The sequence below is a fragment of the Trachemys scripta genome, chromosome 2, assembly GCF_013100865.1.
Source record: "Trachemys scripta elegans isolate TJP31775 chromosome 2, CAS_Tse_1.0, whole genome shotgun sequence".
Lineage (NCBI taxonomy): Eukaryota > Metazoa > Chordata > Testudines > Emydidae > Trachemys > Trachemys scripta.
This window is the reverse complement of record NC_048299.1, coordinates 72,464,925-72,481,774: the sequence shown is the minus strand read 5'-3', so window position 1 is coordinate 72,481,774 and position 16,850 is coordinate 72,464,925. Positions and strand designations below refer to the sequence as shown.

The 16,850-nt window shown below is 41.8% G+C and overlaps 1 protein-coding gene across 1 annotated transcript in view; it reads left to right on the top strand.

The window, feature by feature from the left end:
* OSBPL10 (oxysterol binding protein like 10) overlaps positions 1–16,850 on the top strand; it is a gene marked incomplete in the record, with an annotated part of 178,161 nt that overhangs the window by 47,505 nt on the left and 113,806 nt on the right. Inside the window, 2 exon segments of the mRNA XM_034760842.1 lie at positions 7,995–8,170; positions 10,226–10,305. Of these exon segments, the coding sequence (XP_034616733.1) occupies positions 7,995–8,170; positions 10,226–10,305 (256 nt within the window).

The window sequence follows — 16,850 nt, the reverse complement described above, 5'->3', positions numbered from 1 at the left end:
GCAGCCCAGACGCGACTGGCCAGGGGCTGGGCCCAGCGTATGCGCTGCTGGGTCCCCGCAGCAGGCCCCGGCTCGGGGGGTTCGGAGGCGCCGCAGCCGCGGAGCGCCATGGCCGCTTCCTCCCCCGCGGCAGTGGGAGCTGCAGCAGCGGCTGCTCCCGAGTCCCGCTGCCCGGGGGGACAACAACAGCCGCCGCCTGGCACCGCGGGCCGCCCCCCTCCTCTCCCAACCACCCAACTGAGTCCTGCCTGCTGGGGACCAGGCCGGACTGTTACTCACCCCGGCCCCGCGCTTCCCCTGCGTCTCCCGGGCCTCCCTCCAGCGCTTGTGGAGGGAGGGGGAATGGTGAGCCCGGGGAAGAGGCGTGGATTCGGGGAGGGAGCCAATCGGGGGAGGAGGGGGCGGGGGGGGGTGCGAGCACTTCCAGGCTCCTGGGCATTTCCTTGTTTGTCCAGTGTCCCGACCGCATGTCGGTCGGGACGCGGGACAAACAAGGAAATATCGGGACTGTCCCGATAAAATCGGGACGTCTGGTCACCCTATGCTCAGCTGTCTGCCCGCTGGGTGCTCTGGGGCTGGGGAGGGACCCCTCTGGGTTCCGGTGAGAGAATGGGGCAGGAGGTGGGGGGCCCTGGGCAGAAGGAGTGGGCCGGCTCCAGGCTAGCCTCCCTAAGCCCACGGTTCACCTGCTGCCCATGGCCCAGCAGCCTAGTGTAAGAAGAGCTGCAGGGCCAGAGGGGGTTCAGTTCCTTGCTGGAGCTGAGGAGTGTGGATCGTGTGTGGCTGGCTGACGGAGCTGCAGAATCCCGGACAGGACAGCACTGCCAGAAGCCGGGGAGAGCCAGAAGGAGCTCTGAGCTGGTTGTTGAGACTCCATTAGGACAAGGCCTTGCGGTAGGGGCAAAGACGGTGTGGGGCTGCGGGGGGAAGTGGCCCAGGGAATTCGAGAAGTCGTGCAACATAAAGGGACACAGTAGAGGTTGCTATCTACAGGGTCCCTGGACCGGGACCCAGAGTAGTGGGCCGGCCCAGGATCCTCCCTCCACCTATTAGCCCCAGGTGGGATGTGGCCTGGACAGTGAGGCACCCCAAAGGGGGAATTGAGCTATAGTGTCCCAGTTGGAGAGCTGTAGCCAGGAAGCCCAAGAGGGCAAAAACATTGTCTCCAGGGAGGGAGCCCTGGGCACTGCTCTATCCCGTGCAGGGACAAACTGAGAGTGAGTGAGTGCAGGCGGGTGCACTTAGCCAAGGGGATGCTCATGAGAGTGAGTGCGCATCATTACAGGTCTCTATACAAAAAAGTAAATCTGAAGAGGTGTTCCATGTTGTGTGTCACTGATTCTGTGGTCTTATCTACGTTAGAAAGGGTTTGCTGGTATAGCTATACCAGCAAATACTCCTAGCATAGGCATGGCTTAAACTGATTAAAAAAAAAAAAAATTCTTTTGCTGATATAGTTTATACCAGTTCCCCAAGAGAAATAAGCTGTACCAGCAAAAGGACTTCTTTGCTGATATAATTGCGTTTATACTAGGGCTTTATACCAGCATAGCTATGGTGATATTAAAAAAAAAAAAAATCACACCCAACTGACATAGCTCTACTGGTGTAACTTTTAAATGTAGACCAAGCATATAATACTCTTTTTAAAAACAAATAAATAAAATAAATCTGATTTTTTTCCCCCAGCCTTTCTTGTGAAAGTGACGTCTTGGTCAACAAAATATACACATGGATATTTACCTAATTGAATTCTGAAGTTCTAGCGTAGTGTATAGGTTGTCTTGAACAATAAACTAGGACAATGTGACCGTCTTAGTAGACATGTGAGAGTTACTACTTACCAAACTTGTCTGGCAAATGCTGGAGTGTGCAATTCTATTATGGATGATCTATAATTACTGAGTGAAGGCTTGGTTGTGTTGCACCAAAACAAGAGACATTAGTAGTCTGAACAAATTTCACTTTTCTGGTAAAGCAAAATTAAAAGAGTATTCTGCAGTATATTTTGTCAGTGACTTGGGAAAACACTTATCTGAAGAACAGATTTTAAATGAAGAGAACTTGGGTGGAGGAATCAACAGAACATCAATCGAGAAGAAGGCCACTGAAAAATTCAGAGCTGCTGTTTTCCTGTTGTAGCACTGGGTAATGTATTGCCTCTGGTCAGAAATAGTAAATGAGTTAGGAGGATACCAAATGATAAAAAGTGTATTAATTATTTTGAGATTATTGAAGTAATTAATAAATTGCCCATTTCTATCACAGATGCCAATATTGTATAACTCTGCTATTCCGATGGGTTAAATATTTGGCAGACTGGAAAACTGCAGTGATCCAAGACTTGTATGTCAATGTATTTGCCCCCGGCAAGAAAAATGACTTAGACTGAAGATACCCAAGTATTGTAGTTCAGTTAGACATTGTATAAAACCTGGGCATAACTCTCCTAATAAGCCATAAAATCTAAAAACATTTTTCCAATTAAATCTTTTAATTGAAGAATATAAATATGTAAATCATCCTGTGTCTACAGCAGTAAATTCTCATAGTAATAAGTCCACAAAATCCATATGAAAGAATTGGCTGTAGTTTGAATGACTAAACCTTTTTTAATTCTTTGCTTTTCCCCGACAATAGAATGAAATATGGCCATATTTCATATTGTATGGTGTTTGTTTGCTTTGAATACTGTTGAGATGAATGTATGCAACAGATAGAAGTCAAGCGTATTAGAATGAGTGGAGAGGATCAGTTGTTAAATAGGTACATTTCGGAGATTTTTCTAAGGTAAAGCAGAAGAGTTTGGAATATGATAGGTAAATTAATAAGTTCATTGTAATGATTCAGTGGTATTGATGAGATCATGAATTACTTTTATAAAAAGTCAAGCTTCTGATTAATTTACTTTGTTTTTTACTAGAAATGTCAGAAAACAATCAACAATAATTTTTTTCATTAAGGAGGGCAGAGTGTTTAACGTTGTTTATAGCATCAGTAATGTGTCTGTTTTGGACCTGGCTGATGTACTCAAACAAACACTCGTTAAACAGTTATGGATGGTGACAGATTTAATGTTTGAACAGAAACATATCCTATCATATCTAACAGTAGTAATGTACACTGGCTTTACCTCATATGCATTATGTAATGTAGGTTTAGATGACCAATCATTTTGATCATGAAAACAGATTGAATTAATTCATATTGGACCAAGATACATCAAATATAAACAATTATTGGGATATTTGTTATATAACTTCACTTTTCTGCTTAGAGTGGTGCTTAATCAGCTTTACCAGTGCCAAAGCAATAACATTTTAATTTGCTTTTAGTCACTCTTTTTAATGAACGTTCATAACACAATCCATCCTATATGACCATGTTGTCAATTGGGAGACATCGGTTAATGGTGCTGTTGTTAAGTTAATGTGTCTTGTGTGTGTCTTTCTATTGTAAGTGTTTAGTATTATGTAATTTTCCCTATTATCCCCACCAGGGCAGTTTCTGAAGGATATGGTAAAATTTTCATAAGTATTGATCTTTAAAACTAAATATAGAAATCTAGAGTCATGTATCATTGTTGGATAAATGTATATTGTGTGAAAGGAATGACAATAAAATGTAAAGAGAGAAAAAGATCTGAAGATTAAATAGATGTAAAGAAGTTGGCACCAGAATTCTTTTTGTATAGTTTGTAATATTCTGATTAAATGACTTCCAGAACTCAAAGGGGAGATTTCCCCTGTACATTTTTCTTTTCTTTTATAACAATTTCCAAAAATGTATGTGATAGATGTCCATTCCTTCTCTTCTTCTCCACTGTTTTGTATATTCATTTTGTTTTTACTTGTGGAAGGTAGAAATCTAATCCTTTCCTGTTCCTCCTGCACTTTAAAGGTAGGCCAGATCTACACTTAAAACTTACTTCAACCTAGTTACACCACTCAGGGCTGTGACAAATTTCACACCTTCTGTGACATAGTTAGATTGACCTAACGCCTACATGATGTATCTAGGTCAATAGACTTCTTCTGTTGACCTAGCTACTGTCTCTCAAGGAGGTGGGTTTACTACAGTGATGGAAAAATCACTTCCGACATTGTAGTGTCTACACTACAGGGCTAAAGTGGTGTTGCTGCCTCCGTAGCGCTTGTAGGGTAGACATCACCCTAATACCAAAGTAGATGCCAGACAAATGAAAACTTTCTGATTGGTGTTATCTGAAGTTGTGTATGCACAGGGTATATTTTGTCTTACACATTTCTTATCCTGGTTTACAGGAACGCTTTCAAAAATTACATGTTGATTAGAAAGAAATGGAAAGAGTGTTTGTTGAATTATGGATCTTTCCTGAATTAGATATAATGGTAATTTGTGTGGGAAAGGGGAGACAATGATAACCTTTCTTAAAGGTGGCGTAAGATGCGAAATGTACTATACGCTGACCAAAAGGATGACCTGTCTAAAATGGTGGTAAGTGTGTTCACAGCTGAACATCAAAGGGATGGAAACAATGTAAATAAGATCTCAAGCCCAGGACGGCTTTCATGAGAACAATTTATTTAATTAGATAAATAAATGATGTCATGAAAACAAACTGAAAGAGACTGTCAGTTGGACTGCTGGACAGATGCACTCAGATCAAGATGATTTAGAAACTTTTTTGTACCCTGTTTATTTAACAGGTAAATTCCTAAAATTACTACACTGGACAAAGATTAGAGAAAATACTTTCTTTAATCTTTCAGTTTTGTTTACTTTGTGGATTTTACAGTGTATTTTTATTACCCTTTTCATGTCGTTTCCTATATAGTTGGTGAGTCAGCTCTCTCATTTCTGTAAAATTTTCACACATCAACAAGGAAGAGGGAAAAATGTTTTAAAAGTAGGAAAACAGGATTCAAAATCAGAGATTGACCGGGAGACTTATGGACTAGTATAATACATGCAAGTAATTTTATCTTTCCTTTTGAAATTGTCTAAATTTCAGTCTGATGGTCTCCCTGTCAAGTCAAGATGCCTATTGCAGACTTTACCCTGTGAAAGCTCTTGTCCAAACAGGATATGATTTATACTGCTTATTTTTGCTGTTGTGTTTTTTTTTCTTACTGAAAGATAAAAATTACTGATTTATTTAAAATAACTTGAAATTTCTGGCTGTTGCTTTGGAATAAGTGTTAAGCCAATTTGAGGAAAGAGATACGCAAAACTCTATACTTGACTAAATGGGGTGGAAGTTATACAGGATGGAAAGCTGCATGTTCCAAACCCCTGTATGACCTTTATCTATAGAGATGTAATACGAAAATGTAAAAGTTGTGGCTGGGCTTTCCAAAGGAGCCTGTGTGAGTTAAAATCCCCAGCTGTTATTGAATTTCAGTCAAAGTTTGGCACTTAATTTGCATGGGCTCCTTTGGAAAGTCCAGCCTAAATATTAATATTTTATTATAAATAGGTGAGCTGGTAACATTAAGTTTGTAAAACTGTATTTGACTTGTGAAAATGGTAGAATGCTTGGTCACTGCCTTACAGGCACAAATGGATTAAAATGTCAGATCAAAGCCCTCGCTAATAGTATTCTGTTCTCCCGCCCCACCCCCCCTTTTCCTGGTCCACTGAATTCAGTAGGCTATTAAATAGTGTTCTTTGCTAGATTTAACGTACTTATCAGTTATTTTATTTTAATATTGTAGCAGTTGGGGGCCCTAGTCAGAGATGAGTATCCCATTGTGCATAGATATCCGTCATACAAACAAGTAACACACAGACAATATTTGCCCCTGAGAGCTCAGAATTGTAAGTTTATGACCAGATGTGACAGAGAGATGAAACAGCCAAATAGTGGTGGTTGTGTGGGGATTCAGCTCATCACCTCCCTAGTCATTATCTCAGTAGTTAAGGTTTTTTTTTTTTTTTTTTTTTGTAAGCAGAGGTATTTGAAGGGAGATGAAAGTAGTGGTTCTACCAATTTGATGGGCAGTTTTTCCCATAGCAAAAAGCATAGAGGCATGTGTCAGAGGAAGTGGGTGATTGAGGTTGGGGTCTTCATTGCACCATTAACCTCATTTTTTCTCTGTTAAAGTAAAAATGTTTTGGAAGAGTAGGTTTAAAGTATAAAGGACCTTAAAGGTGAGGACAAGATCCTTGTGTTTGATGCAAGGGAGAGTGTAGAGGCATGCAAAGTGGGGAACAAAGCGGTTAGAACGAGTCAGGAAGATTGTCCTACCAGCAGCTTTGAGTGGACTTGACCAGCCTGAGACTGCAGCAATTGTGCCAGAGAGGTGAAGTTTGTTAGTTGAAATGTGAGATAAAGACTTGGACAAGAATTTCGAAAGCCTAGACAGACAGGGCAATGCTGGAAATAATGTGTAGGAAGCAGTGGCAAGATTTAGAGACAGTCTGGATGTGTGGGTCTAGAGATAGGGCTGAGTCAAAGATGACACCCAGGTTATTATTTTGTTTTGAAGGCAAGTTGCAGTTTTACAGACGAGCTGCAGAACTGTAAATCACTAACAGCACTTTGCAACTGACGTGAATCTGTGCATAGCAATATGAAACTGTTCTTTGTTCCCATATTAAATGTTTGATCCAGAAGGACAACAACAAATAATGCCCTGCCAAATGCTTACTTTAGTGTCATTATCCACATGTTATTAGGTGCTATAAGAGGCCACCTGCATCTGCGTAAGATCTTCTGTCTTATCTGCTGTGTTTAATAGACCATTTTTCCTGAAATAGGACAGAATTTTCAACTACTTTGGCAAAGGTTATACATTATTGAAGACTTGGTTCAGTGTACATGATTTAAAGATGGATTTATATGCATCAAGATTTCTACAGTTCTAAGATGGATTAGTAGAAATGCTTTGTGCTTCCAGCTCTTGAGTGCTGGGCTAGAGTAACTCAGTTTGAGATGGCTAAAGTGGACTGTTGACTGTTTCACCAATCTTAAAATGTAAGCTTCAAATAAAGTGCTTACCTCAGGTAGTACTGCTTTAAGCAAACTCTTTTCATTTGGTCACATAAGACTTTGCTTTCATCCTTTATATCTTGATGACTCTCTGAATCAGTGACTGTTATCCAGATGGATTTTCACTGGGACTGACACCTGCCTACTATTAGTTATTTGAATATCTGGATGGATGGGTTTCCCCCTGCTATTGGAATTTTATTGGCAAAGTGATAGATTTGCTGACTTGAAGATTCCCCTCCCTAAGCCCCCATCAACTGCAATCCTACAGGCTGGTTTCTGTACTTCCTACTTTAATTTCTAATGGATGTCTATATCCCTTAGACCAGCTTTGAAAATCCCAGCCATAATGGGACTTATGTGATATTTTCCCTTCTGATTATATTTTGTAATATCTTGTGTTCTGCGCAACCCTGTACAAAAGTATTTGCATATTTCCTTTTTTAAAAAGTATTGAGAGAAATGAGAGGGTCATATTTGCATGTATAATTAGGCAAATAAGGCCCACCCTTTCGCATACAGTGCAAGTGGATTCAGGTGGCTGCAGAGGTGTCTCTGGGTATCTGGACAGATGATGTCATAAAAGTAGTAAGTGCCTTGCCAGGCACAGGGGCTTGTCACAAACCCAGAAGTGACAGGCATAAAATGTCATACTCACCTAGCTTTCCATTTTTGGCACATAGATATATTTGACAGGGCACCACATTTGGGATGTTTCAGTGAAATCTGTATGAGTGGAGGGGGGTGACTTTCTTTAAAGATCACGTTCAATTAGAAACACCTTTTCCCATGTCCATTCATTGAACCTGGAGTCTTCTGTATTATCACCAAACTGAAATAAAGGTATTGTTTTGATACATTTATCCTCAAGGGTACAGGATACTATATAACAAAAAAAGTTTTCCTCCTTGTTTAACATTTCTGTGAAATTTAAATTAAATTTAACCCATGTTTGTTTTTCAGTAGCTGCGTGAAAAATTCTTTGAAAGAAAAACTATACAATTGTGATTTCTTTGAACAGGTACTTTGTGCTGGATTTTGAGACTGGGATTCTGCAGTATTTTGTGAATGAACAAAGTAAAAACCAGAAGCCACGAGGAGCCCTGTCTTTAGCTGGAGCTATAATCTCTCTCAGTGACGAAGTGCCACACATGTTGGTAGTATACTTTGCTAATGGAGAGATATATAAACTGAGAGGTATAGTAATCTACTAGCTACTTCTTAAACATGCTTATATAAGACTAGCCTTTCCTCCCATTCTTGTAACTTTTTTCGTCTTTACCTTCTTTCACAATTATGACAAAAAATCAAGTTGAAGTTATGTTGATTATGGCTACCTTACTGCATGCTAGACAATACAGTGGAAAAATAACCTGCAATTTTGTACATTGCCGTAGGAAATTATACAATCTACTGTTATGGTGTCATAACCGTGGCATAGTAGGGATGGTGCAATATTGTTGGTTGGCTTGATGTGTGACAAATCTCAGTCCAATATACTTGTATTTAAAAAAGAAAAAAAAATTGTGGTGAGGGTTAGGCTAGATTTAACAATTTAACCACAAACTAGCTAGCCATCATATTTTAGAATTTACTGTAAAGCAAACAGAAACCCTAATGAAGAGGCATAAAGATTTGAACACAATATTTAAATTGCATAGACAAGGGATTTTCTGTCAAGGAGCTTAGTTTTTGAACAGTTACGAATAGTGTTCTCATAACTTCTACAGTGCTCTGCCTACTGACTGAGATTTACAAGATTACGCACAGCAGCATGCTGCTTATTACTGAATTGTTATACTGGCAACATAGCTGATGAGAAATTTAATAAAATATTCCCTCTTCTGTTCCCTTATCATTAAAATTAATTTGATAATTTGAATTACCATTAATCTGAGATTCAGCAGTACGTGTAATTTTGTATTTGTGTTCTTAATGTTGATATGGCATTTAATGATGATTCAAAGTGGTTTGCTAATAAGAATTTTTAGTAGTTGATGCATCATAACTGAATTATACATTTAATACTCTCTTATAGAATGCGTACTGGTATAAATTGCAAACACTGTTTTCCAATAATTTTAAAGGTGATGTGCAAAGGGGAGAAAAATTGAGCTTGTGCCCTTTTATGCTGCTTTTCAGTGCATCAAGGCAGCATGTTAGGGTTTTTAGAGATTTTTAGTCAGAGTATAAAACTCTTACTGAATTGAATTTACTTAAAATTTTTTTTGGGAGGGAGGTTGGTAAAACTTACTTAACTTCAGTGATTGATTAACATGTGAGTGGAGGAAGACTATTAAAGATTCAACATCCTTGTGCACTTCAATGTAATGGTTAAGTATTCACAGCTTCTGACACCCAACAGTCTTCCAGAAAAACTACACAAAACCAACTTTACATTCTTGATATATCTAAGGCTGGATCTAAACTTGAAAGTTTTACTGGTCTAACTTTTGGTTAGGGATACAATTCATTTATTTTACTTTTTACCCAAATAGTTATACTGTTGCAGACCCTAGTGTGGATAATTATCCTGGTGTAAAGGCGGTTTCTTTCAGTACATGTATTCCCCTTCCCATATGGGAATAGCTGTACCAATATAAAGAACGTTTACACAGAGATAACTGCATCCACACTACGGGTGGGTTGTACTGGGATAGTTTAAAGTGGCACAACTTTCTAGTATAATAAAAACCCTCTTTAAAAAAACCACCAATTTTTATTTTTTTAGGCTTCCTTTATATACCATGAAGGAGGAAAAAAGGCAACTTTTTAAGGTCCCAAAAGCACCTGCCAAAATAATATTATATTAAACTAATTATTTAATTAAATATTTCTTACTCCATCTTTTCCATTGCAAAGTAAAAATAGTTAAATTGATTATTTGGGGTGATGTTTATTTGGGAGCAAATTAAAATAAATCTAATTCACAAAGTAACTATTTTAATAACTAAGAGTTTTTACTGCATCATATGGATGAATTAGTTGTGGAAAACTAGTTATTTTTCTTTCTTCAGTCACACAGTGTCTTCTTAGGTTGAGGCTTAGGCTTTGTCTCTGAGAAAATGTAACTGATTTAACTAAATTGGTTTAGCCTGGTGCACTTTTACAAGGCCTCATGCAATAAATAGACTTTTAATTTCACTTAGGTAAGTTACTTTTAAACTGTTATCAAGTGCTGGAAACATTCCCTTTTCTGTAATGTCAATTGGCTTATGCACAATTTTTGCACTTTTTTTGTTTCTGTTCTAGCTGCTGATGCAAAGGAAAAACAATACTGGGTGACTCAGCTCCGATCCTGTGCCAAATACCACACGGAAGGTAATTCTAAGGTAAATAATAATGGGAAAGAAATAGCATTGTTGGATATAACTGGAGTAAGTTAAGAACAGGATAACATGAAAAATTAATCCATTAATAACAGCAGTCAACTTCTATTTGTATAGCATTTTTTTACATTTCTCTCAAAGCCTTTCATAAATAACACACGCTAGTGGTATCTATTCTGCCTGCTTTTCAGCTTTAAGATAAAGTAGCATGAGTAAGTGTTGAGAGGGAGATAGATTGACTGGACAGTGGAATTTAGGGATTTCCAAAGGGAATAAACATAGGAAGATATTGTGATTGCTTCATATCTTTTGGTTAATGTATGGCACTTCAGAGGTCTGAAGTGTGTTACTAAACAGCTGGAATAATAAAGGTTTAATAGGTTAGGAAAGTAGCTGGGAAGTTAATCCATACATAGACTTGGGTATGAAAATGATTATACTGTGTGAGGGAGGGATAGCTCAGTGGTTTGAGCGTTGGCCTGCTAAACCCAGGATTGTGAGTTCAATCCTTGAGGGGGCCACTTGGGGATCTGGGGCAAAATCAGTACTTGGTCCTGCTAGTGAAGGCAGGGGGCTGGACTCGATGACCTTGCAAGGTCCCTTCCAGTTTTAGGAGATGGGATATCTCCATTAATTTATAATTTCTATAAGGCAGCATATCAATGTGGTAGTATAAATCACTGAAAATTGTTTGGTTTCAAAGAATAATGGGTGGTCTTGTTTGCTCCCAAAGTTAGATAAGAAAAAGTTGAGCTTCCTAACATTTTACAAATTGAAGTGTGGAATTCTTGAAAGATGTAAAGTGAATATTGAGGGATAATATGTAATTTTTCTTCTTTTACGAAGAGGGGACTTGGTTTGGAGGATAGATAATGATATATGGAATCCAACCTCTGCCGCTGGTTCAAATCTGGTCTGTCTATGGCTCAAGTTAATAGTTTGGTGATCTGTGGGTTTGTCTACACTAGTTTTTCAAACTTGAGTTAATTGATTGCTAATTAACTTGAGTTATCTAACACGTTTGTACACATTAGTCTGGACACTCCACAAAAGTTTGTCTGTCTACCCTCTACCTAATGTAAACCATTTGTGTTGTGGAACAAATATTTGTGAAGTGCCAAGACTAGGGTGTACAAATGTGTTGGCTAACCCGAGTTAATTAGCAGTCAGCTAACTTTAGTTAAAGGTTCTAGTGGAAGGATACCCTTTGTGAAGTGAGTCGGTAATCTCATTCCAATTGTTAATAGTGGGCAGTTTCCCAGCATCTTTACTGATCCTTTCCTAGCGTTAAATACTAAGTTTTCAATTATTTGATTTTACATTTCTTTTTAGAAAAGTAGGCTTTTTATATTTGCCACCTCAAGTGGATAAATCCTGATCTTGTTCAAATTCTCCTCTATTTTTAAAAAACCCTCCCCTCTTGATTCATGAAAATGTAAAATTGAAACTGAGCTACATAAAATAAGTAATTTACAGGAGAAAAACAAGTGCATTTTCTAGATTAAAATGTTGATTTAAGGGGAACTGGGTGTCCATTGCATTTTAAACATATAATAATATTAGTGAACAGACCATGGATGATCGTATCTAAAATACAGATTAATATTAAAAATTCAGAAAGAAACAGAGAGACTGCTCGGCTCCCAGCAGTAATACATGAATATTCATGTCTGAAAACATAGTTTATCTGAATTATAAATAAGTCTAAGGAAATTGCTTATTTTTCTAGGAGAGAACACAGTTTAGGGAAGGGGGCTCTCAAACTGTTCAAAGCTCATCTTAACAGAGTTATTGTCTGGTGGACCCACCTCCCTTTCCTGTTCATGATAGTGTGGACTACCTCCCCTTTGTTGCTGATCAAATAACACCCTCCTGGCATCTGCAGCAATTGCTTACATGGGAAAGTACATTACATGTTTTCCTAATTTTACTTTAGTTTCTTCTGAGTGCAGTTTAGCAGCTGGAAACATAGAGGAGAGTAGCACCATGTGGCTAGCAGGCACTCCTTAGACAGCTGCTGGTTTGTGGACCAGACTTCAGGAAACATTTGTTTAGGGCAGGCCTGCACAACTCGTAAAGCAGCAAGGGCCATATTACTCAAAAGAAAACAGCTGAGTGCTGAACCCCTCCCCAGCGCCATCCAGCCCCCTGAAACAACCCCCGCAGCGCTGCCGAAACACCCCCCTCAACTCTGCCCAGCCGCCCCGAAACAACCCCCCCCAGCGCCGCCCACCCTGCGGAAACAAACCCTCCTTCCCTAGCACCGCCCCACCGAAACAGCGGTATAGAACCACGCTAATATGTTATAGCGGGCCCCTAAGGTAGTATAATTAAGGTAAAAGAAAACTGTCTTTTTGCTAGAAGTAGAATAAGATCTTCCCCCCCACTTTGTAATCAATTGCTCTGTTGAATGAATGAGGTGTGAATGAGGAAGGGTGGAAGGCAGGCACTTTCAGACAGCTGCAACCCTTGGAGAGGGGATGGGAGCCAGACCAGATCAGTAGAACAGGTCAGCCACCAACTCGCCGCTCGCCTCCTCAGCCCCCGGCCGCCGGCTCACCTGCCCCCCTGCCCACCCACTTGCCTCCTCAGCCGCCGGCTCACCTGCCCCTCCGCCATTGCCCACCCTCTCGCCTTCCCCACCGCTGGCTCACCTAGCCCCCCCCCCACTGCCTGTCCACTTGCCTCCTCCGCTCCCCTCCCCCGCCGCTGGCTCACCTGCACCCCTGCCACTGCCCGCCTCCACAGCCGCCTCCTCCCCCACCGCCGGCTCACCTGCCCCCCCCGTCACTGCCCCCCTGCTCACTTCCTCAGCCCCCCGGCTCGCCTACTCACCCCCCGCCACTACCTGCCTCCTTGTCTCCTCAGCAGGGCAGGCTCTAGGCACCAGCAAAGCAAGCAGGTGCTTGGGGTGGCAAATTTGCAGGGGTGCAAGAATCCAGCATGGGAGCTGAGAACCAACAGGGAGCCCTGGGAGCTGTAGTTCCTTGGTTAGCTCGCTGCCTATAGAGCCAGCCCTGGAGCAGGGAAAGAACTACATTTCCCAGTATTCCCTCGGCCGCAATTAACAGGAAAGGGAGGGGAAAGGAGTGTGGAACTGAAACCTCATGCTGCAGCTTGCTGTAAATGGTAGGGACAGAGCCAGCTCTAGGTTTTTTGCCGCCCCCCGCATCCCAGCCCTGGGCTCCCCCCCGCATCCCTGTGTTGCCCCAGCCCTGGACTCTCCCCCGCCCACACCCCCTGCTGCCCCAGCTCTGGCCCCCACCTGCACCTCCTGCTGCCCCAGCCCTGGGCTCTCCCCACAACCGCATCTCCTGCCACCCCAGCCCTGGCCCCCACCCCCTGCCGCCCCAGCCCTTGGCTCTCCCCGCACCCCCTGCCGCCCCAGCTCTGGCCCCCACCCGCATCTCCTGCCGCCCCAGCCCTGGGCTCCACCCCCTGCTGCCCCAGCCCTGTGCTCTCCCCGCACCCCCTGCCACCTCAGTTCTGGCCCCCACCTGCACCTCCTGCTGCCCCAGTCCTGGGCTCTTCTTCTCCCCCCTCCCCCCCGCACCCGCACTTCCTGCCACCCCAGCCCTAGGCTCTCCCCCAAAGAAAGAATTGGATAGACTAAATGGACATTGCATCTCTCTATCTGAAGCCTAGCAAGGCAGGTACGTGGATCCCACTAGAATTTAAAATGAAAAGTAAGGGAGGGGAGGCTCTACTAGATTGGCCAGTTTTAGATACAGTACGAGGCACGTAGGAGGATTTACACTTCTGAGCCAAGGAAGCAGAAATTGACTTTTCTTTTCCAGATTTAGCTAATATTCAGAAAGGGAATCCAGCACCTGCCTTCCAGATTTGAACACCCTCAAAATTCAGGAGTGCTCAAGCTCAATTTGGGCAGCTGTTACTTCATTTCTCCCAAATCAAATATACTGATCCACTGTAACTTGCTGTAGAAAAAGTAGAATAAATTGAGCAAGAAATGCTTCCCAGTGGTTATTAGGACTGGAATTGCTATTTTCAATAGCCATTGCTTTTTATTATTATTTTTTTTTTTTTTTTAAGTTTTAGTTTTATTTGTTTAAAAGGAAGACAGTGATATTGCATTGGCAAATTTCCCATAGAAACAAAGAATGGAACAAAAGAATAATAAAGGCACCTCAACTTTTCCTCATTTACGTAGGACAGTCTTATAATATGCATCCAGATATCCTCCAATCACACAAGCTGAAAACTGTTCCACTTCACTGCAGTTCTGTAACCATATGGGAACCAATCCAGTCTGTGTTCTGTGCACATCCAAAATTCCTGCTGAATGACCCACCCTGGGAGCAAGTTACCAGTGACCTAGGGCTGGGGCGGCAGGAGGGTGCAGTGGGGAGGGGCAGCCAAAATTTTCTTTGCTTGGGGCAGCAAAAAACCTAGTGCCGGCCCTGTTCCTCAGCCCCCTCCCTCACCCGCTGCTTGCCTACTCACCCCCCACGGGCCGCACAGTGAGCCCCCGTGGGCCGCATGCGGCCCCTGGGCTGCATGTTGTGCAGGCCTGGTTTAGGGAATATAGAAGTTAGAACATGATACTATGGTGTGTTATTCAGTTACAGTATTGCTAGTAGGTTTGCTTTGCAAATGTCATACAATCTATTTTAAATTGCTCTGTAAGGATCATTCAATTTTGCATGATGCAGTTCTGGTTTAAGGAAAGGAAAAGCAATAACCGATGTACATTTTCCTTTTAAACACCACAGCAAAATTGTAATTCACAGTATGATGCTTGTTAATTTCAATCCCCTGCAGAGTGCTCACAAGAGCAGAACATGCATAGAAATAGAGGAATGGCATGACAAACTTCAAATGTATGAAGTTAGTACTAATCAATATCTACAGTAAGTTTTGTTTGGGGTACACAGCCGAGGCTGGGATTTTCAAAAGTACTAACTTAAGAGACATGAGTCCCATTGAAGCTCAATGAGACTTGTCCTCTTAACTTTGCAGTGATGACAAGCTTTAACTCAGGTGTTGCCCCAAACTCATCATCAGGTGTGGTGGTGATTTAACTCAAGATAGCTGGTCCATCAGGGGGTGCAGGCTAAAATTTGAGTTAGAACAACTCAGTCAGCTGCTAACATGACCACTCTGCATTATGGATGCAGGCTATCTCCACTTAAGTACCACTAGTTCTCAGATACTTTCCCCAACCTCAGCAAGAGAGAGACTTGCTGGTGCTAAACTGGGTATCAGTTCCCTGTCACCCCAGTCTGTTAGCCACCCAAACAATCTCAGCTCTGCCATCCTTTAGTGCCTCCCTATAGTGCCCAGCCCCTATCACTAGATACTCATAGTAATTACCAAGTCCTCTGTCTCCAAAGAGACTTACATATCACTGGAAGGTTACAACTCAAGATCAGGTCCTTTCTAACAACATCGCACTGTAATGTATTTGTTTTCACTATAAATAAAGGTTTATTAACAGAGATTCACAGATTCAAGTAAGTATTCAGAAAGGAAACATGCTTACAAATAAAACAAAAGTGTAATACGCTTCTAAAAGACTCATTGTAACTTTAACAAGCTACACTCCTTTGAGAGAGTTTCTCACCCTCAAAGTCCTTTTGCAGAGCTTGCTGATTTTCAATCAAATCAGGATCCAGATTTTTCATGAACCACCTCCCTCTGTATTAAAGGGTGTTCGTCAGTGAAATGGATAACCAAAGGGGATTCTTGTAGTCCAGCAAACCTTTGAAATGTATCCCCTTTTGAAGAGTACCCTCAGATAAGACTGTCCTCCCATGCTGCTTGTTCCTGGGTGCCAGTGCCATGCTGCCTTTACACCCCCCTTTTAAACTTGTTTTTCCAGTTTACGTCACTTGCAAGTGTGAAGTGGCTTCGCAGTGGTTAACTTAGGCTTGTCTTCACTTACCGGAGGGTCCGGTGGCACGCAATCGATGTTCTGGGATCGATCCCGGAAGTGCTCGCAGTCGGCGCCGGTACTCCAGCTCGCCGAGAGGAGTACGCGGCATCGACGGGGGAGCCTTCCTGCCGCGTCTGGACCCGCGGTAAGTTCGGACTAAGGTACTTCGAATTCAGGTACTGAATTTGCGTACCTTAGTCCGAAGTGGGGACTTAGTGCGGACCAGGCCTTACATTAGAGACAGAGATAGTTGAATAGCAGAAGACCTCTTTGTCCATTCTTCCTTGTTAGACTTTACAACATAATATCAGGAAGTATCCATAAGTCTTCTTACAGTGTTAATACATACATTTCACAATGATGATAATGATCAACGTCTCACTGGTTTTCATTTGATATCTCACTTGACGTGCTTTATAGAGAAATACTGTGACAGCAATATGTTAGGTGTAGTGTGTTTCTCGGTCCTAATAAGAGTTGCTGACACAAAGTAGTGAGCCACCAATGGGTCTCTGTTTCACAATCCCATAAATTAAAAACACAGAATAATACAAAAGGGCTGCCTATAGATATAACCAACCCTTCCACAACTGGAAGGAGACTGAACATACAGCAATAAATCAATGATCGAAAACTCTCTAAGAAACTGGTA